The 21,026-nt window shown below is 45.2% G+C and overlaps 1 protein-coding gene and 1 long non-coding RNA gene across 10 annotated transcripts in view; one reads left to right on the plus strand and one right to left on the minus strand.

The window, feature by feature from the left end:
* Positions 1-404: 404 nt before the first annotated feature.
* On the minus strand, positions 405-13,770 carry LOC128409881 (uncharacterized). Of its 2 annotated transcripts, none has more exons than XR_008329331.1 (3): positions 13,688-13,770; positions 10,679-10,742; positions 405-777 (listed from the first exon to the last, which is right to left on the minus strand). It is a non-coding gene; the product is annotated as an uncharacterized LOC128409881 (long non-coding RNA). The 2 variants fall into 2 exon arrangements; XR_008329332.1 differs by lacking the exon at positions 405-777 and adding an exon at positions 6,486-8,234.
* TFAP2B (transcription factor AP-2 beta) overlaps positions 9,398-21,026 on the plus strand; it is a 76,438-nt gene continuing 64,809 nt past the window's right edge. For 2 of the 8 annotated variants that reach the window (XM_053380388.1, XM_053380387.1), the window contains exons 1-2: positions 9,648-10,749; positions 15,076-15,534. In XM_053380388.1, the coding sequence (XP_053236363.1) occupies positions 10,669-10,749; positions 15,076-15,534 (540 nt within the window). In that variant the 5' untranslated portion in view covers positions 9,648-10,668. Of the gene's footprint in view, positions 9,488-9,647; positions 10,750-13,739; positions 13,841-15,075; positions 15,535-21,026 lie in introns of those variants that run through there. The other 6 variants (XM_053380389.1, XM_053380391.1, XM_053380385.1 and 3 more) reach the window with 5 other exon arrangements.

Genomic DNA, 21,026 nt, shown 5'->3' on the forward strand with positions numbered 1-21,026 from the left:
ATTTTAGGTTTTTTCTATTTTTCTTTATTTTTCTTTTGTTTGCTTTTTATTCTTTTAAGGTTCTTTTTTAAATTTCTACTTTCCTTTAGTATTTTTTTATATCACATAATCATGCCCCCCCTTTTGTTGTTGTGGAAATAGTGTGTGTGAGTGTGTGTGTGTGTGTGTATGTATTGAATTTACACAATAGGCTAAACATCAATAGAAGACTTATATCTATAAGCAGTGTTTTTTTCTGGGGGGATGCAGGAGTACGCAATACCCCTAAACATTTTGTGAATCTAAGTTTGGCCTCATTGAGGGCAGAATTTCAATATGAGTAGGAAAATGAGAGTACCCCTAAGCATTTTTCTTAGAAAAAAAAGCACTGTCTATAAGTGATATCATTAAATCTCTCCTTTTTTGGCCAAATCATTTTTATTAGTTTTCCCAATTTTACCAAATCAGCCACAAATTAAGACAAATTTAATACAATTTCTCCAAAAACTGGTTTCCTGCACTCCATTCTTGATGTGTCCAAACTTTCCTCTTGATGATGCTTTATTTTCCTAGTTGTTTCTAACTGACATTACATTCCTTACAGTTAACATCATATTACAATAGTTTTCCGTTGTTTAAGATTTTAGTTATCCTTAACCCTCAGTCATCTTTGTGCTCTACTCCTGCCACCAAAGTAGCAGGTTGGGTAGAGATGCTGAGTCTTGAACTCTACGTTGCAGAGACAACAGCCAGCAATAATCCACTCTGTCCCACTGGTATGTCACAGATCTTCCCCGGCTGAAAAGAAAATGGCAAGGAGTGGGCTGTTTTCAAGCAAAGCACGCAGATGATTAAATACTCCTTTTCAGCTCACAAGAGCTCTGTGTTGCCTTTTTTCCACACCCCAGAATTTCCTTTGATTTTTACATCTAAGATTTATTCAATTTAAATTACATTCTAAGTCATCTCAGTCTTCTTCCTTTCCCTCTTGTTTTATAGAAAATGGAGAGTAGGGGATTGGCTCTATATTTCCAACATAGTCCATTCAAAAATCAGAGTTTTTCCCCTCCCTCCCCTCCCTACTTCATTTCAAATCACACACAGTCTCCATTGTTGTTATTTGTAATCTCATGTTACTCCCACTTCTTCCATCCTCACTCCTCTCTCTCTCTCTCTCTCTCTCTCTCTCTCTCTCTCTCTCTCTCTCTCTCTCTCTCTTCTAACTTGCAATCTGCCAAATAATAAATGTAGAGAAGAAACTTAGTGGGCTTTCCTCTCCCCTACCAACTTTCCCACAGAATGAAATCTTATCTCAGTTCAAACCTTAGATCCATGCAGCTGAATGTCCCGCAGTTTGTAATCGCATGTCCTCCAGCACGTGCCTTTACTTTAATTGCCAAATAAAATCCAATTAGTAGGATAACCTCTGCTTCCAGAAACAGAGTTGGGGGGTTGCAGCAGACAAAGTGTTCCTGCACCCAGTGCCTTTGCCTGCTCTCACATTCCATAGGGAAGCGAGTGCCAGAGCACATGCGTGTGAAATCCCATTCCTACCATGCCCCAAGAAGAATTCAGAGAATGGTTTAGCCCCCACCATTCTCTTTATCTGCGTCTCCCTGCAATGTTGAGGGAGTCGTCCATTCCTGGCACAGACCAGAAATGGAAGCCCAAAGATAGATAGTCGTAATGTGAAATGGCTGCGAGAATCCAAGAAGAAGAATGTAATCCTAGTATATTAAAGTCATTGAGAGCAAATATGGTTTTCTGCAGGAAATGCAACTAATGGATCAAGATACAACAAGCATCAGAATGAGATAAGTATATGTGACAAATAACTCAATCAATACTTAAAAAATAACACCTGTTTTTCTTGGGGGGGTGCTAATGGAGTGACTTTCTTGGTGCATAAAGGATTTTCAATGGCTGTACAACAGACCATCACTGATGATAATGGGTACTATTTAATTTTATGTGCTAAAATAGCAGGAAATGTAATGGCTATGGTCAATATTTATGGACCTTATATGGGTTCTCCTGATATGTTCTATGAATGTTTTAGAAATTTAGAATGAGTGCCTCCTTCCCTTCAAATAAAAAAGTCTTAGAGCAACCCTGAAAATCACACTTTTGAGTCTCATATCAGCTGTTCCTGGACCAGTATTAGTTTTGAGTTTTAGACACACACCACGAACTTTGAGGGGCAAGAGACATTGTTAGTCCTCATTTTAAAGTAGGAAAGTGTAAGTAATTTTCCAGTTGTTTTTTTTAATATCTTGGGCCTATTATACTGTCTACATCACACATATCTAATTTCTCCTTTTTAAACTCTGTCCTTTACCACAGTACTAATGAGGACATAACGGGATGCAGGTGGTGCTGTGGCCTAAACCATTGAGCCTAGGGCTTGCCGATCAGAAGGTCGGCAGTTCAAATCCTCGCGATGGGGTGAGCTCCCATTGCTTGGTCCCAGCTCCTGCCAACCTAGCATTTCGAAACTACATCAACGTGCAAATAGATAAATAGGTGGGAAGGTAAATGGCATTTCCATGTGGTGCTCTGGTTTCTCCAGAAGCGGCTTAATCATGCTGGTCACATGACCCAGAAAAACTGTCTGCAGACAAACGTCGGCTCCCTCAGCCAGTAAAGCAAGATGAGTGCCGCAACCCCAGAGGCGTTCACGACTGGACATAACTGTCAGGGGTCCTTTACCTTTACTTTTTTAATGAGGACATATTACTTTCTGACCTCCTTTTTGGGAGTTCTCCAGTGCTCCCTACTGGTAACTTTGCACTGCTTTACAGTATCAACTGCTTTTTAATTAAATTCACAAACTCCTCCTCCTCCTCCTTCTTCTTTGGTGATCACTCATAGCTGAGTAAGATTGTCTTCCATGAACATGGTCTTAACAGTGAGTCCGTAAGTGACTGTGGAAGCCAGTTCTGGATCCACACATCCTTTGACAGTGGGGACATAGGTTTCCAGGTGGGAGTTGATCATGGTGAGGTTTTGCCAAATGTGCCTTCATCTTAAGCTCAACTATACTGTAGTCCACAAACTAGAGGTGTGTGGGTGCTATGACTGAGACTGCTTTCTATTAATATCATCCATGCTCACTTTTTCTTCATCACAGAAACTTGGCAGCTGCTATCTGTTCATATCTGAGAAGCAACTGCTGTAGTGAACTCCCTGGAAATAAGACTTGGATTCTGTAGGCTATGGAAGAGAACCTGCTCCATTCTTTCAGCGCATCTTCAACTGCTGGCTTCCAAATTCCATTCAAGGGACTGCTTAGCATCTCTAAAGCCAAGTGCCTCTTGAGCCGCACTTCTGACATGGGTTGACCCAAGTGGTAGAAGTTCCAAGTTTTGAAAGCAACCTGGTGTGCAGTGGAAGCTTATGCATGTCTACTCAAAGGTAAGCTATACTGAGTTCAATAGGACTTGCTCCCAGGTAAATAGGTATAGAATTTTAGCCAAACAGCACAATCCAATCCATCTCTCCCTCTGCTGCGAAGAGATGGCATGTCTCTGCCTTGTTAAGGGAGGGAAGAGCCCAGTGGTTTTTACAAAGTCTTTTTTTTTTATTCTTTAAAAATTCTTTTTAAAACATTCAGTTAAAAGCACTATCCTATGCATGTCTACCTGGAATGGGGATTACTCCCAGGTAAGTGGGTATAGGATTTCAGCCTAAGTTCTACACATTAATTTCTAAGAACATCATTTGAAGTTATCAGACAGGTTCTTTTTCAGAAAGTAGAAGTCTGAGAAAAACAGAAAGGACAGCTTGTAAAAAAAATTATCATCGGTCATAATCATTTTTCTGCATAAGTTACTTCAAGATTATATGGACTGATTGATTTATTCCACTTACTCATCAGTCAGGCCACTTGCTGCTATTGGTAGGTGCAGATCTGTTGAATTCTCAGTAAATGAGCTCCTAATAGAGAGGAATGTATGCATAATAGAATTATTTCATTTCCCCTCTTGGAGTTTCTGCTGGTTTTGTGTAAAATGTTTTGCTGTTAAGAATGGGTTTCTGTTGTTTTCAGATGAGGTAAGTTAATTGAAATGACATAAGTCATGAGAAAATTTGACAGCTTGAACTTGAAAATCAGATCTGCAGCTGAACTGTGTTTTTATGTGGAAAATGTTAAATATTATTCAAGAATGGAAGTTATAAAGTACACCTTGGACAAAATGCAACAAGGTTGTATTTTAAATTATCAAACAAACAGATCACACAACTATGTGAGAGAGGACAACTGCCTGATCCTATACATACTTAAACTAAGTCCCACTGAATTCAATGTTCTGAATGAACAGGCCCAGGACTAGATTGTAAACATACTTGCTTGAAAACAAGGCTCAATGACAGCCAGGCCCAGAATACCTTTTCTTAGTGCCAGAATTTAGCAAATGGCACCTATGTGTGAATAATTAAATGAGTGCTTTTGAACATGCACAGAGTGCATTCATTTATTTTTGATTAACAGGATTTACATACCAGTTAATAACCAAAGATCTGTAAGTAGTTTACATAAAAAGATATAGGATAGTCAATAAAAATGCCAGGAAAAATCAAGTCTTAAAAACAATTTGTTGACCTAAAATTCATCAAAATATAAATAAAATGAGTTTGAAACAAATTTTCATCATACATAATAAAATAAAATTATATGTTGAAATCCCATGTCTGGGTGGGCTTGCCTGAACAAACAAGGTTGTCAGTTCGAATCCGCATGAGGGGGTGAGCTCCTATTGCTCTGCCCCAGCTCCTGCCAACCTAGCAGTTCGAAAGCATACCAGCTCGAGTAGCTAAACAGGTACCGCTGCAGCGGGAAGGTAAACGGCGTTTCCCTGTGCTCTGTCACTCGTCACAGTCCTCTGTGCGCCAGAAGTGGTTTAGTCATGCTGATCACATGACCCTGAAAGCTGTCTGCAAACAAACTCCATCTCCCTCAGCCTGAAAGCAGTGATGAGCACCACACCCGATAACTGAATTTGACTGGACTTAACCATCTAGGGTTCTTTACATTTACCTTGAACTATTAATGGGCAGGGAGTTCAGGAGAACAGGTGCTGCTGCCCCAATGAAGTATTGATTCCTTACAAGTGCAGAATGAAGATTCTTAAATGTCCCAGTTTTGCAGACTGAAGCAGTGAAGTGGGCACCTATGGGGTTAGGCGATCCTTCAAGCATACCGGCCTCAAATAGTTGGGGCCTTATATACTAATGATAATATCTTCAACTGCACACTACTGACAAATCAGCAGCCAGTGCAGATCTCAGAACAGGCATGTAACATGCTGACAGGACATCTCTCCTGTCAGCCGTCATCCTGTAGCATCCTGCAGTAACTGCAGTTTCCAGATCAAGCAAAAGGGAAGCCCCACATAGAGAGCATTGCAGTAACCCAGTCTTAAAATTGTCAGTGCCTAGACTACAGGTTCTGCTGTTGTGGCAGCTGAAGCTAATAAAAGATGCTTCTAGTCACTGAAGCCACCTGGGCCTCCAAGGACAAATCTGGATTCAGAAGCACCCAGACTGCATACCTGCTTCTTCCAGAGGAGGTAATTGTCCAGGGCAGGCAATTGTCTGATTTCTCAGACATGGAAATGACTCATCAAAAGTGCTTCTGACTTGCCACGATTCCCTCATCCAGTTCAGCACTGCATCCAAGCCCTGACCCAGGGCTTGCCAGCCTCTTCTGATTCAGATGTTATGGAAAAATTGATCTGAGTGACCTCAGCCTACTAATGGCTCCTTGCCCCCAGATCCCCGAATGATCATTCCCAATGCCTTCATATAGATATGAAATAGCATTAGGGATAGACAGTGCCCTGCGGCAACCCATATCCCACATTTCTGGGATTACATAGAAGTGAGGGCTTTCAGAGTAGAAGGGTTTTTTTAAAAAAAAAAAGGGTTTGATCCCCAACACCTCTCATTTTAGAAGATAAGGCTTCCTTGGATGTAAGATGCATTGAAACCAATGAGACACAGTTCTAGGTTAGGAAGTTTAATCATTTCGACCAGTATTGTCTGTTTCTCTAAGGCAGAGTTTTTCATCTTTTTTGAGTCCATGGTTCCCTTATCCAGTACATTCTTTCTGGAGCACCCCTGTGGGGCTCAGGCGCCCAGTTATGACACCCCATGCCTGCAGAGCTGGCAACCTGCCCACCCTTTTTTGAACACCCTCCCTGGGGGAGTGCACAGGAGTACCTCAGGTTAAGTACTTAATTCGTTCCGGAGGTCCGTTCTTAACCTGAAACTGTTCTTAACCTGAAGCACCACTTTAGCTAATGGGGCCTCCTGCTGCTGCCACGCCGCCGGAGCACAATTTCTGTTCCTGTCCTGAAGCAAAGTTCTTAACGTGAAGCACTATTTCTGGGTTAGCAGAGTCTGTAACCTGAAGCGTATGTAACCCAAGGTACCACTGTACTTTCAGCCTCCTCTCCTCTCCCCTCTCCTTGGGAGTCCTTTGGGCAGCTGCTGCTGCCATCCCTGGTCTCTGAACTGCCCCCCCCACTCCCAAAAGAGATGTACCTCCCAGAGGCAACATTCACAGTAAACAGCTGTGCAAGCCTTTGGGAGGCAGAGACACCAGAAGGCATCAGAGGAGGGAGGGAAGGAAAGACAGACAGTGCCAGTGTTGCCCTGACCATCATTCAAGGCATCCCAGGGTGTCAAGGCACCCTGGTTGAAAACCACTGCTCTAAGGGTTAGATTGTGGTTGCAAAATATGTACAATCTGTGAGATGATGATAATGATGATGATGTATTTCTAAGAATCACTAAAAACATCTGGGGAATGTTGCTAAATAGGATTCAGTTGTAAAGGATTTGTCAGATGTTGATTCTGAATGTAATAAAATGAAAAGAGAGAAATTCATGGCGTACACAAAATTACAGTGGGGGGCACTAAGTCAGGCATCCCCAACCTGCGGCCCTCCAGATGTTTAGGCCTACAACTCCCATGATCCCTAGCTAACAGGACCAGTGGTCAGGGATGATGGGAATTGTAGTACAAAACATCTGGAGGGCCGAAGGCTGGGGATGCCTGCACTAAGTTTTTACATTATGGTGCTAACGTGTTTTGTGACTACCAGCAGAGGGCGCCGGAATAAATCGTTGAAAAAAAGCCAAGAAGACAGCCTAGTTCCAACACCTGCCATCCCTTGTTATATAGATACACTTTGGCTTTAGCAGCGCGCGCATGCACGCACACACAAAGCGTGTGTGAGAGAGACCGAGACTGAGTAACTCAACACAACTGAATGGGTATGCAACATCTCAACGAGACCTTGCAAGAACAAAGTGTTCCACTGGAAACAATATATTTATTTATTTTCATTTTTTTAAGTTTCATTTTTTTTAAAGCTGATGGAGCAGACGACGGTGAGGACGATGTCTGCAGTTGCACCGGCCCCATGAGTATTACGGCTGTGTGTGGACCTGCCATCAGCTTTGAGTAAAGCCTTCTTTTATACATCAGGCTAGTAACAATCAACACAGAAATGAAAAGAAGCCTAAATCTCTGTATAGTATTTGCAGAAAAAAGATGTACGACTCCATAGTTGTTCACTTTATTTTCACTTTGGAATTTCTTTGAAGCGATGCGTGGGACAACTCTTTATAGCTTACTGCTTATTCATCACAAAGGTCCTCATTCTTTTTTAATAAATTGAAAGACTAATTTTAATTATACTTGTATTATCACTAAAGGGAAGAGCGGTTTCGCCGCGGCGACCGCAAAATATCAGTGTCCTACAGAGGGCGCTGTTACTCTGCTGAATGATCGTTTTCAGCCTTTCTCTTGCAAGCCTTCCATTAATAAGGGTTTTAGGGTCTCTATAAGCCGTCGGAAGGCAGCTCCCCTCGACTGCAGTTCTTCCAAAATGCTGAATGTTCCTGCTTGGACAAGTCAGTTAAAAGTTACGTGCACGCGATCCTAAAACAAAGCTCTCTTATGCTCCAGCCCTAAACACCATTCCTTAGGCAGAAGTCTGCAATTTGGGTGGACTCGCTTGCCAAGGCATAGGCTTGAGGCGGGAACTCTTAGGCCTCAAATAACTTGTTTAAATATTTTCCCGTGATATCAAATTTGCGCAATTTGCGAATCAGTCTTGCCTATAAAAGTGCGGTTTTTTCAAAAGGAAACCTGCTCATTTGCGTGGCGAGGGCTGCCTCCTCGTGCAAAATGTTCAGATCCCTCCACTCGCCAATTAAAGCCTCAATTTCCAAAGTCTCTATAGCTGTAAAGAGAAAAGATGATGGTGATGTTTTACCAGCAGTTGCTCTTCTTGCACGTCTTTAGCTAAAATAATAATAAGACTTTACAGCTTTTAGCTTATTCAATTCAGCGCCACAAGAACTTCGCCAAGTTCACTTGGTGAGTTGTTGTGCATGAAGAGGAAGACTGTTCTTTGGGTTTGATGCGTAATGCTTGTGGTGAGGCTTTATTTTGACATCGCTAAGCGCACCAGAAGCTCAGGGTCTTTAGTCGCGGCGGGGGGGGCGGGTTCTTTCCTGCCGCTCAAGAGAACCTGGAAAGCCCTTAAGCTGTAGGCATAGAAGTGAGGGAGTTTGTGCGGATAGGCTTCCTTATATATGGTGAAACCAACTCTACGGCCAACAAGGGTTTGTTGGTGAATCGACCACCGGCCCCTCTTCCCACGCGTGGCATTTCCATCACATCAGAGCCCAAAGTGGCAGCGCGCAAGAGCGCAGCCGAGAGAGGGCTAGGAGAGGCATCCAGTGGAGTGGAAGCCAGCGGCCAAGCTCCGAGACCCAGAAACGTGGGCGTCAGATCCATCCCAAGCCCGCCGCGGAACTCGCTTCCGAGTCAGAAGGGCCGGCAATCTTCGGCCCACTTGACTCGGGAGGAGGAGACACCACTGGGCACACAGCGAAAGGGACCTCCGTCGGATTGAGCTGAGGCTCCATTTGTATGAAAAGTGCCCCCCCCCGTCAGATTAAGGAGGAAAGGGTAGGTGGGTGGGTGGAGTGCGCGCGCACCCACACCAATGAATATGCACAGCTCCCAAGAATGCATCCCGTTCTGTTTTGATTTCCCTTCCCTGGGCTCATTCTGCATTCGCCGCTCTGCCTGTGTAGGAAGGCTCCTTCCTAATGCTCTAAGATGCGGCTGCCCTTTCTTCCTCCTCCTTCTCCTCCTCCTTCTCCTCCTCCTCGTATGCCTCTCCCCCTTGTCCTCCCTCCACACACACCCCGCCACCATCACCGCTCAGCAACGCATATAAGGCAACCTTTGCTGCGAATTCCTCTTACCAGCCATTCTAACTTCCAAGCAAACGCCAACTTGCCTGTCTCCTCTCCTAAGACCAGCCTGCGTTCTGCGCCTTCCCAGGAGGAAGACCCCCGTCTCTCCAGCTCCTGCTGGAAACGGGGGTTAGCGAGGAATGAGGAAGAGGAAAAGTTGGTTGTTCCCCTTTATTTGGTGGCCAAGGAAGCCCAGGGGCAGTTCTCACCTCCCGCCCTGCCTCAGGTCCAAACGATCGATTTATTTCTCGATATTGCAAAGAAACTCTAGGGATATATATACATATTCTCCTACAAGGTCACATGGAGATGTAGACAAACATGCATTGGAGGGGTGGGGGGTGCCTGAGATTCTGAGGCAAAGGCCTCCACATCAGAGGCTTTTATAAAATCTTTCCAAGGGGCAGAAAAATCGGTCTTGCCTGTTTGATCAAGCTTGCTTTGAAATCCTGATTGCAAAATAATATTGAGCAGGGAAGAGCGAAGTCGTAGCTCAAACGGACAGACCGGCAAAAAAAAGAAGAACAAAACTATTCACAACTAGGGTATTTTAAAGTGTTTGTTGTCTGTTAAATACATCCAAATCGAGATGTTCCTAAATCTTTGGATTGCTTCGGTTTTAGATCCGTGGGGGGAGGGGGCCTCGTCTAAAATTGCCGAAATTAAACTCGTATGTTCCAAATGTACATGATCAGGTTTAATATTCTCTAACGTCCTGGTCGCCCTATCTCTGCGTTTATCAATGAATCGGTTGAGGATCTGTAAATCTCTACACGTCCCTCTTCGGGGTGGGAAAGCATCTTCCCTCATCTCTCATTACAAATAATTAATACTCCTAAAGGGTAGGTTGGTCGGTGTATTTTCCCCACTTTTATTGAGCCTAGTCTTAAGGAACCTATTCATGCACAAATCTGTGTATATCTGCATATAGCAGCATATATTTCTACCAGTGTATCTATTTTAATAATAGCAGACATGTAAACAAATCAATACCTATTGCTATCTATTTTGCAATGCTTGCTCGTCATGATCAAAAAGTCCACATTAACATTGACTCTCTTATATGCATATACGGATGTGTGGCTGTATATTTATATATTTATATTTATCATGGGTGCGTGCGACTGTGTGTGCCAATATAGAGTTGTGTGTGCATCAGGGGTGTGTAATTATATGCATAATATATGTGTGTTCAATATGTCTATGTGTTCTATATAAACTGTGTAGATGGGAATGATTTTCCTATCCGGCTGAGGTTTACTTCTCCAGCCTATTGTTTCAGACAACAGATATAAGTTGCGATGGGAGAGGAACGTCGGGTTTGGTGTCTGTCCCCCATTTCCAATTATAGATGGATCATTACAGACAGAGAAGTACTGAGAATCCAGACATCTGCTCTTCACATGAATGCACCCACCTCCTAGAGAACAGCCCGCCATCATGCTCTGGAAACTGGTCGAAAATGTCAAGTATGAAGATATCTACGAGGTAAGTATAGAGATAAGAAGCATGTTTTTGGTGAAAAGAAGGAACCTTAGATTTAGAGAAGTGGGGAAGTGCCCGCTTATACGTTTGGATTTATTTCTGAGAGAGATTCTGATGCAGGCGGGCGCCCAGACGCAGACACATGAGCCGCGTTCAGGGGCGAAAGGACTTGGAGAGACTTGTTTTACGCCCTGTTTGTTGTCAAAGGGAGCTGCCTTTTTTCAAAAGAAGAAGCCGAAAAAGAAGCCGAAGAAGAAGCCGAAGAAGAAGTAGACGAGATTTAGACATCAAAGCACGCAATGATCTGGGGGATGACAGAAAGCAACTTAAACGCTGCAGTTTGTTTAGATCTGGAAGTCGGTGTAATTCGATTAGATGCAGCCTAATGCCGTTCATTACATATATAATAGGATAGGCTTTCATTTTCTTCTTTAGTTTTCATCCCATCTTTTCCGTCCCTCAGTGGAGAGACCACCTAAACTGGCCCCTTCTGTAGGACTCTGCACAAGCCCAGATGCAGAAAGACTCTGGAGAAGAGCAGTGGTGGTGCTGGTGGAAGGTGTTCGCTCAGCTTTGGGGTTTTGTTTTTTTTCTCTCGTGAGAACGGTTCACGAGGAAAAAATATTTCTTTCATTCTCTTTCTCTCTGTCTCTGTCTCTCCCTCCCTCTTGCGTCTAGAAACATCGGGGATCCCCTCAGCTTCTCTTAAAATCGATGCTTGGCTCTCTTTTCTAGTTATTGCTTTCCATGGGAGGATATTTCCATGGGAAATATCCGGGCTCCCTCCTAGCTGAGTTCCAGAGCAGGTTAAGGGAGAATTTAGTGGCGCGCTGGTCTCTTTTTTTCCCCTGCCAGTGGAAGGAGACGAGGGAGAGAACACCGTCTTTCCCTTTCCGCCGTGGAAGTTTGGGCTGCAAGCGGGGGTTGTGGAGCAGCCTGTCCCCCCTTCCCCGACCCGGGCAGGGTTACTGGAGTGTGGGCCAGGAGGGCGGGCGAGCAGAGCCGCCGGCCGGTCTGCGGAGTTTCCAACTCGATTAAGAAAGCCAAGAGCCGCGTTTTGCCGGCGATGAGTTAATATTTAAAAGTGCAGCCGTCTGCGGAGGAGAAGGGTGGAGGGGAGACGCCAGGGCAGGCGAGGCGGGGGGCTCCTGCCAGATAGGGCGCCGGGGGGATCCCGGTGGGTAGCCTGCGTCCGACGACGAGCAACGTCTCCGGGGCTGTGTAAAGCTCCTGTCGGGGTCATTATCTACTGAGCGCCGGCAAAATCAAGCCCGGCGTGGGGATTTGCAGCGCCCTCTCCCCTTCTCCCCAAACGCGTTTCCAGTGATTCCCTTCAGGGCGAGCTCAGGGCGCCCTGGGGGGACCGAGACCTGCCTCGGAATCTGGCCCCTCTCGAGTGAAAGGGCGGCAGGGTCTCCTCTGTGAAATGGTAACGCTGAGCCTAAGTTGTGGCTCGCAAAGTGGGTCCTCGGCTTCTTACTGCGCTTTGACCGCTGGACTCCGGGCAGAATTTCACGCCTTGGGAAATTCGTGGCTAGGAATCGAGATCCCAGGATTTGTCTCCGAATCCTGCGGGAAATATGCGATAGACCCGCTCCCAAGGCAGCTATATAGATCTGCGTGGATTTAGACATATATATATATCCTTTTCTTTCTTAAAATAAAAATAAAAAGCCTAAAAGGTGAAGGAACACACGTCCACCCATTAGATCGGATCGCTTTTGATAACTGTAAATATATATATATATATATTATATATATATATAAAGCGACTTTTCCCCCTCAAAGAGACGCCGCTGCGGAGAAGGCAGGGAGCGCAGCGCAACGCGGCCAAGTGAGAGTGGATTTAGGCAGGAACGTTAAGTTGAACTTTAACTGAAATGGCAGTCAGGCCAGTCGAACGGGTTCTGGGAACATCAAAAAGGTTCTTAATCGCCTCTGGCTTCGCCTAAGAACTATAAATCTAGTATCCTTGCAAATTCATTGCGTAGATTTTACATCTAGGTGGAAATAGAACGCTTTTTTGGCACAGCCAGAGGAAAGCTGTCTATACGTTTGAGATGTGTGTGTGCGGGTGTGTGTCACACACACAAATAATGACAGGCTAAATAGAAGCCAAGTGCTCTGCACCCTCTCTGTATAGCTTTTCAAAACGAGGGCAGTCTGTAATAACTGGTAGTATTTTAAGTGCTTTAATTACTTCTGTAAACAAACAAATCTCACTGGCTGACTTAAAAAAAAACACTGCAGGATTAGAGAAGCCCTTATATTATTTGCTTTAAAAATTAGAACAAAAGCACCAAGGGCAATCGATTTTCTTTCGTATTTGGAATGTATAATTAAATGTAAAAGAAGGAAATATTATTTCCCCCTCCCCTCTTTAGCCCCTGGCGCGGCTCCAGATCACTTCCTAGCTCCAAATCAGCAGTGCCTCGTTTACACGTCTTCCTCTGCTCGAGTTAATTGAAGTTCTGCCTCTTCCTCGCTCAACTTTTTTTTCTGTCCCTTCCCTCTCCCCCAACTCTGCCTCCGCCAGCCCCCTCGTCTGATTACATCTAGTAATTCTCCACTGAATGAACGTCATTTACAATACTAGGGGAGCTCTCGAGCTGCCTGCAAAGCCTTCACGCTCCATTTGGTCCTGCATTCTCCCTTTAAAGTAGTCGTGTAATATTAATAGTCATGAATATCAATTATTATGAGGCGTTGTAGGGAAGGAAAAGGAGAAAGGGGCGCCGGAGCAGTCTGAACCTCGCCTTGGGTTGAAGAGGATTGCGTTTGGAAGCTCAAAGGGCCGGGAGGGGGGACAAGAGAGCGGAGCCTTTTAAATACACGCACACACGCACACGCACACACACACACACACACACACACAGCTTTTGGGGCACTGGCTTTTTTTCCTTCTTCGAATTTTTGTTTTGATGGATAGACTCGGAAATACCTCCAGCGGCTCTCCTGGGTGCTCCGCGTTCCCTTGCAGATCTCCTTGATACGTCCCCTCCCGTTGATACTGTTATTCTATCGCTATTTTATTTTTAGCTGTTTCCAGACTTTTTTTCCCCTCCAGATGTTAGTCCACACCTATTCCGCCATGGTGAGTTGGCTCTGTGTTGTGATTTAAAATTGCCCTGTTCTCTCTCCCTCTCCCTCTCTCTCTCAGTCCCTCTCTCCCTCTCTCTCTTTCTTCCTTTCTCTCTTTGAACGCCTTTGGCTTGGTAATTTAGCACAATAATCGGAGGAAGCTCGCAGCTGCTTCTTCGGTTTTGCATTGTGTTCTTGGTCTGAGCTAGGGGGGTGAGGAGGGGGGCAGAGTGAGGGGAAACTTTTTATAAAACAAAATTGCTGTCGGGGATTTGAACGACTTTTTTCTGGAATAGATTTTGTGCGTGCGTGCGTGTGTGTGTAAAATCACAGCTTCACTTCGAATATAGAATCCAGGATTCAGAAGAATATTGATTTGGATTGTGACTCTTTTTTTAAAAAAAAATGTAAATAATGTTTTGTTTTGTTTTTTACAAAAACTTTTATTCATTATAACGCCAAAAACATTTTTGTTAATTTTCTTTTTACAGGCGTGAATCAAATATTAGAAAAATATTAATAAATTATATTCTGAAGGCCCCCCGCTTCACTGGCTTAATCCTAACTTTTTTTCTCCGATTTTGAGATCGATTTTAATAGGAGAAATGTTGTTTCATATTATTTTCCATACAATCTTCCAGAACGAACCTAGAATCGCATCTTTCCAGTTCTGCCACGGGCAAACGAGCGGGTGGCTTGTTTATTTGTTTTCTTCAAAAGCTCTTCCTAAAGCGATACAGTGTTGAATAAATGTATATTTGTTCGTGCTCTTGCGAGATTATTCGTGGGGAAGAACCATGGAATGGGTGGAGAAATTCACCCCAGTCCTTCGTGGTAGAGTTAAGGGGTTTTTAATTCCTCCACTCTCTTTTAAAACCAGACTTTTTATTTCATTTATTTTTTGCCATTGTCGCTTGCAGTCGAGAAGTTCATGGGAAGTTTTGGAACTTAAGGAAAGGAGACAGGAGTTATTCTTCCGTTTTCCTAATTTGTTGATTTTTCATTCTGCTTTCAATTATACACAAACCATGCGAGAAGCTTTAAGAAACGCCGGGCAGTCTCTTCGCCGCTGAAAACGAGCGGTGCCGAGGGGTAATTAATCTGAACAGGAGCCGTTTGGATAGGCACCTTTTAAACTGTATTTTTTGAGAATAATAAATTGGGTGTTAAAATCCCTTTCCCAATCTCTCTCTCTCTCCTCTCTCTTTTCTCCTTCCTCTCCCCTCCCTCCGGTTGTCCACCTTCCAGGACCGCCACGATGGCGTGCCCAGTCACAGCTCTCGGCTGTCCCAGCTGGGCTCGGTCTCGCAGGGACCCTACTCGAGCGCCCCTCCGCTGTCTCACACCCCGTCCTCGGACTTCCAGCCGCCCTACTTCCCGCCGCCCTACCAGCCGCTTCCCTATCACCAGAGCCAGGACCCTTACTCCCACGTCAATGACCCCTACTCCCTGAACCCTCTGCACCAGCCCCAGCAGCACCCTTGGGGGCAGAGACAGAGGCAGGAGGTGGGCTCGGAGACCGGCTCGCTGCTGCCCCAGCCGCGGGCGTCGCTGCCTCAGCTCTCGGGACTGGACCCCAGGCGGGACTACCACTCGGTCAGGCGGCCAGACGTCCTGCTCCACTCAGCTCACCACGGCCTGGACTCCGGCATGGGCGACGCGCTTTCTCTCCACGGCATCGGGCACCCGGGGATGGAGGACGTCCAGGTAATGCACTCGGGAAGGAGCAAGCAGCTCCCACGCACACAGGCGGGGGTCGCGGGGGGGGGTCGTGCGCGGATGCCTTCCAGCGCTGGAGGTTTTGCTGTGCTATAGAACCTTTCCCAGGATCATTGCGAATGTGACCGACCTCTACTCAAGGTCTGTTTTGGAATAGTGCGCCCCCCCAACCCCATAAGGCTTGCATGTTTAGCAATCTCTGGGGCTTTTGTTTTCTGGAAGACGGAACACACCCAGAGTTTATTCCACTCTTTTCTGTCTCTGGTAACACGTTCCCGGCTGCTTCAAAGGACTTGAAACAAACTCTGTCTTGCAACTTCCCTCAGTGTTGCTTGGAAGTCAATGAGTTGTGAGGTGCAGCCATCAATGATCAGCTGAAGGTTGCAGCCCCAAGCTTCCAGGCAGCCAGGGGCGGCGAGAGGCAGACTTCTCGGGGATGAAAGTCCCACCGAAATCAATGGAATTTATTTCCGTGTAGACAGCAAGGGGGGCAACTGGGGGAGCCCCAAGAACTTCGATGGAAGTCATGTGAGTTCCCAGGATACGCACCCCGCCCTTCTCTTTGCAAAAGTTGAAGAAAATTTCAGAAACATGTGCTAGGCAGAAAGTTGGAAATAAATCCACGCACACAATGCACTGCTCTAGATTTTATTTTATTTTATTAATAATACTAAATACTAAACTAAAATACTAAACATGTGTTTCAGAGAACTGGATGACGCGCTAAATTTCTTTTCTCCTCCAGTTCGACAGTCAAACGATCAAGGGCTACTTTTTTGTTTAAGACAAAAGCCTCGCACAGTGTCTTGAAAAGAGGTGGCAGTGGCCTATAGGATTAGTTATTTGGGGGGCTACATTCTCTTCCGGCGGGTGGGCGTTCTTTTCTGCAGATGTCATCGTTTCTACTAGTGCATTTATTTTATTTTGCACTGAAGACAGATCCTCTGAACGCAGAGTTATTTCTGTCGTGAACCTACGTGATTTCTGAATTTATTCCAAGAGAACGTAACTCTAATCAACGATTTTCCATTATAGTAAATAATGACAGTACAGAAATTGCTCCAGAACGAAGTAATTGTTGGTATATAGATTGCACGAAATCCGTTGGGTGTTTCGTTAGGAATTCCCCAGTTGCACGAAAGCATGATGGAGCAGAGAGGGTTAAAACGCATCTGATTATTTTGGGCGGTTTGCGTTTATTGCCAGCCTTTATGAACTAAGGCAGAGGGGGCGTCAGATTCCGCGCGCATCAAGCGTTTATGTGCATGACGCAAACGATCCAGAGGAGGAGAGGGACTTGGCAGGCCCGATCCTGCGTTTTTCACTTAAGCGACTCTCCCTCCAAATACGGTCACTGAGGGGGCAGAATGTATGAGTTTGTGTCCAGTGACCAATGGAGAGAGAATTAGAGGATCTGGGCTGAATGGAGATATTTCATGGCGTGATCCGTATTCAGCTTTGGAAATGGGGGATGATGGGGGCCAAACATTTATTTGAAAATGGCTCCTCTGAATTCGAATGCAAAGGAATTGGAACTCGGGGCAAATCGCTCAGCTATGTGAAAACAAAGGAAAAATGCAGAGCATCAGTCATAGGAAAGGTTATGGCCCAGGTTTTAGCTGAAGAAAATGTGCTAGGTGTGCGGATTGTTTTGTTCCAAAACAAACCTATTCTAGGCTAGGAAGCAGCTCCCTTGAAACCGCCTAAGAGGCAGCAGCTATTCTGAGGTATGAATCTTGTGAGTAATGTGCAGTTTTTGGGAGACAGAAAAAGGCAGGTGGAGCAGAAGCAAGCGACCCTGATGGAGAGGAACTTTGCTTTATTTGAAATGCATTTGCTTCTAAGGGAGAGAGAGGAAGGAATTGTCCAGTCTACTTCCATTGTAACTTACTCTTATTTGGGATGGGGGATACACCATAGAATTCATTCTAAACTTTGTAAGAATAATCCAGTTGACCTTGTACACAAATCCAGACGTTTACAAAAAATCACACGCATCGGTTTTATTCAGTTCCTCGAATAACAAGAAAAGGGTTATGCAGAGGGGAAACGGTGCCTGCCTCCCCGCCTCCCAATTTCCAATGTCTGGACAGAAATGTGCTTGACTGTAACAGGGGGGAAATAAGGCAAGTAGAGACAGAAAGAAATTAGGGAGAAAATATATAATTATAGAAATACAAACCGAAGCCATGTGTAATCCATTGCTCATGGGCAGAATGAAGCGTTTCTTGTAACTGGAGAGTTTTCTGTTGCAGTGCTGTAAACATGTTGCTGTCCTTGGGAGCGTTAAATTCTGCACTTGGTCACGTGCGGCCCGATTCTATGGGTGTTTGCTCTGAAGCAAGTAAATGGTCCTCAAGAGAGGAGCCACGCAAAGGGTAGAGCATGTGGGCGGGCAATTGATGCAGTCCACAACTTTTACATGAACACCTCTCTAGTAAAGCGAGGGAGCGTGCCACCTCCGTCATAAGGAATGACTAACTATATGGGAAGATTTCCAGACTGTCCTTAAAAGTTCAGCCTGCTCATATTTTCTGGGAAGTTCTGCTGAAATCAGTAGGGCTTGACTTCCAAGGGGAAGTGTTTAGGATCTAGGAACCAGTGACTGAAGGCAGTGCCAGGTGCCAGGATAGCTGAATAGTGAGTGGATGCTGGTAACCTTTGTCTACTGCAAAGATTTAGTTAGGGAGATGGGGGATCCATCAAACTGCGTGGGCGTTCTTCCAAATCCTGGCACAGTTAGGCAGTTTTAAGTCCCTTTGACTTCAGTGCGAGGGGTGAGAGTACATCTTTGCATCAATCCCACTGGAATCAGCAGAAGTTCTGCTTAATTGTAGCTGGATCGTAGGTGTATATATTGTTAAAGGGCGTGCAAGAGTGCTCAATAAATCCATTTCCTCTTAAGTAATCCTATTAGATGTGAATGTTATGGAATAAGTGAAGAATGTTCTGCGACGTATATTCTTAATGGCATGTTTGGAAAGGTTGCACATCTTAGCGTGCGAGTCTACATGAAATTGATATCTGGCTTATTTGGATTAATGGAATCTACTAGAGCTAGATAGATACGTCTACGAAATTTTGATTCTTCGTTTCCTTGGTGATGCATTTCCTTGATAAATAGCACTATTGAGAAACTATTTCCTCAGGAATACTTTATGAATTATTAGCAGTCATTATCTATTATTAGAGCGAGGATACTTTCATTTGGTACGTTCTGTGTACATGTGCAATTAATGTGTACCGCAATGTAACTAAGGTATCAGGTGGATGATAAGAAATTTGTTTCTTCTTAATGTCCTTAATAAATTAAGATTAGACAGAGAGATCGATGAAGAAATAGTTATGATATATTCACGGCTGTATGCCATTAATATGTCTGCAGTTGCTCCCTATCTTTAATTGAAACTCGAGTATTCGTGATACCAAGTATGATATATTGCAGCGCTTTATTTTTCATCCCCAGTAATATATTACGGGTTAATATTTGATGTAATATTTTCTTGAAACACCTTATTGTTCTCTCATTAAGCACATCAGTTCAGGTGTTCTCAGGCGAGCAAACTCACAGTCCAGGGAATCCAAAGTATTCGGATTTATGCAGTTTAAACGCTGCTATCGTCAATCAAACTGAAATCAACCAGAATTGCTTACAAAGTCGTGTTAATCAGAACTGGGGGGCTTCGCTTGGAATTGGTGGCTCTGAAGCCTTTTCAATAAGATTGCTTCGGCTTAACTGGTTTCTATATCAGATTTGCTTCAGGGTTTAAGATTCAAAATTACTCTTCCTCGCAGCAATCCTGAAGGCAATCCTGTATCCTTCTTACGCATCTGTGCGCAGAAGCCAGCCCCTTGAGTTTAGTGGGACTTTTCCAGTAGGCAGAGTTACATGGAAACCGGTCCTATTGTTAATGGACGAGACTGACTTCCGAGGCACGTATTAAAGGCAGATCACGGTCTCGCTGAAATAAATGGACATTCGTTCTCCGTAAATCCGTTTCGAACTGAAGTGAGACCTGCACTGCTAGGCTTTTCTTCCTTCCCACCCCCTCCATTTATTGCTCTCGGTATGTCAGGCGGCGATTGGAAAGTGTTAGCTTTTTTAAAATTTAAAATAAATAAATAAATGTGCGCACTTTATAGCGGGGAATGTCCAAGACTGAACTCCACCCCCACCGTCTCTTCTGAGAGGCGCTGGGGATCCAAAGTTAACTTTGCACCCATGCAAAGTAACCTCTGGTATCACTTTTAACTAAAGAAGTCTAGTAATTAAAAGTCTGAGTTGTGTGTGAGTGTGCGTGTGCGTGTTTCCGCATGCAGTCCTAATTAAATCTTTACGATCCTCTCTGTGACTATTAACTGCCAGCATGCTGCGCGAATATCCTGTACAAAAACCCAGCAGGCGGCCGTAATTAGATCGAAAATCAGACAAGACTCTTCTCATTAACTACAACAGCTCAGGCGCGCTGCTGATGAGGAGGCGAGCAGCGGAGGGTGCGAGGAACAGGTTTCCAGGAGGAGCCCCGCCACCGCCATCACCACCGCCACCACCCACCGCGCCTCCCAGGAACTGCGCCCCTAGAGCACAGGCACGCCCTTCGGGGGCACTTAATCCGGATCAACGCCAAGCCCGCCCCTTTACCTGAGCGAAAGAGGATTAGAATCCCCATCCCTTGCAAGAGCTGCAGATGAGCACCAGGGGGTGGGCGCTGCCTCCAATGTTCTGCTCGCGAGCTTCCCAGCGAGACTCAAGCATGGCCACTTTTGGGGGGGGCCGGGTGTGTGTTCTTAGACGTCCAGCCGGGGTTGTTCAGGTGGGGAAGAACCGTTCCGAGCTAATTATTTTTTGTTTAGGGATTAGGGGCTTGTGACACCCTTCCCTTGCCCCCAATAAGGACGGAGAACACGCCCCGGCAGGTATTTATTCCCTCTGGTTGCGTCTGTAAGGTGAGAGACGCGGTCCAGCCGCTCGCTCTTTTACAGAGCCATCCTCGACGCGTTTCACTTTGAAGTAAAGGCACTGAACACGAAGCGAGATTTATGCCCGAGTAAGCGTGCGTAGGCTTGCCGCTTGGAAAGGGGGCGAAAGGAAGAAGCAGGACCCTCCCTCTCCTTTTGTCTAGTGCTCTGCCCTGCGGCTACTTTTGAAGCTGAGGGCTAGCGGACGCTTCTCTGGCAAGCTCTCAGTGCCACGACCATTCGCGAGGACCCCAGTTCCAAGCAAACGCCCTTAGCACTAGAGTCAGAGTGGCTGGCAAGAGACCGCTTGACCCAGATACGCAGAAGCCCTTGAATGAAATCCGTCGCTGAGGCCATCTTCAGCAGAAGAGTCGGAAATGTTTGTTAGGTCGGTCACTGTTGCTTAGGAATAGAGTGCCCTGGGTTCTGTTCGCTCTAGACACCCTGGCCTAGACTCAACAAGGCCTCATTGGGAGAGCAAGTGAAATCATCGAGTTAGGCAGCATCAGCTCCGCTGAATT

Source organism: Podarcis raffonei, chromosome 3, assembly GCF_027172205.1.
Source record: "Podarcis raffonei isolate rPodRaf1 chromosome 3, rPodRaf1.pri, whole genome shotgun sequence".
In the NCBI taxonomy this organism is placed as follows: Eukaryota; Metazoa; Chordata; class Lepidosauria; order Squamata; family Lacertidae; genus Podarcis; species Podarcis raffonei.